The sequence below is a fragment of the Wasmannia auropunctata genome, unplaced genomic scaffold, assembly GCF_000956235.1.
Source record: "Wasmannia auropunctata unplaced genomic scaffold, wasmannia.A_1.0 LD266319.1, whole genome shotgun sequence".
NCBI classification, from domain to species: domain Eukaryota; kingdom Metazoa; phylum Arthropoda; class Insecta; order Hymenoptera; family Formicidae; genus Wasmannia; species Wasmannia auropunctata.
In genome coordinates this window covers 24-883 of record NW_012096571.1, presented here as the reverse complement: position 1 = coordinate 883, position 860 = coordinate 24, and the positions used below count along the sequence as shown (strand labels likewise).

At 46.4% G+C, this 860-nt stretch overlaps 1 protein-coding gene across 1 annotated transcript; it reads left to right on the top strand.

The window, feature by feature from the left end:
- Positions 1-76: 76 nt before the first annotated feature.
- On the top strand, positions 77-617 carry LOC105462295 (protein still life, isoforms C/SIF type 2-like; the record flags this gene model as incomplete). The annotated part of the gene is made up of 2 exons (XM_011708819.1): positions 77-352; positions 447-617. Coding segments are annotated over 2 exons (447 nt in total), but the record flags the coding sequence as incomplete, so codon positions are not given.
- Between the last annotated feature and the right edge of the window lie 243 nt (positions 618-860).

Here is an 860-nt window from a genome sequence, read left to right as displayed (position 1 = left end):
CAGCTTATTAAGATTAACTTGAACCCCAGATAGAGATACTAAATAATGAGCTCTACGTTCTCGTTTCCCCCCTCAGAGTCTACTGACGCACGTGTCTCGCACCACGAAGCTTACGTTGAACAGGTTCGGTATGTTCACGGTGTCGTCCTTCCACGCGTTTATATGCGCACGTAGCCCGTCCCTGCTGAATAATTTATTGGCGGGTCGCGGCGCGACGAAGAGACGGCCGCCTCTGCTGTCGAGATCGAACAGCGGCTCCAGCAAGCGCTCGTTGCAGATTTCGTCCAGGGACGAGGAGAAAAGCGTGAAGGTGTCCGTGCCGGAAAATCAGGTACGATCGTCAGGATATCGGGTGAGTTGATCGAAATTCTATGCTTTCGCTTACGCTTAGAGTGTGGTAAGGATAAGGCGAGCGCGACCCGGCGTTTCCCGTTGGTTTGTTTCAGCTGGTCTCGGTGTTCCTACGTGACGCCATGACTGTGGAGGAGTTCCTGGCGGCGGCGTGCACCAGGAAGAATCTCGTTCCGATGGAGCACTTCGTGCGCGTTAAGAAACGCCGAGATATGGAGGACCACAATTACTTTGTGCCACATAGGACTGATTTGATAGAAACCTATGTAAGTTTGGCGGATCGAGAGAGAGAGAGAGAGAGAGAGAAAGAGAGAGAGAGATTCCGAATTTAAACGTGTTTGAATTAGAGAAAATAATGATTGTTAAAATAAATTGTTGCTATTTTACCCGCGAATAAAAGTGATTAAAAGTGTTACAATTATCTATAGTTGAACAGAATTCTGAAAGTTTTTTCAATAACGCAATTTAAGTACAAATAATTTAAATAAAGAAGCCTAAACTGCTTTGGA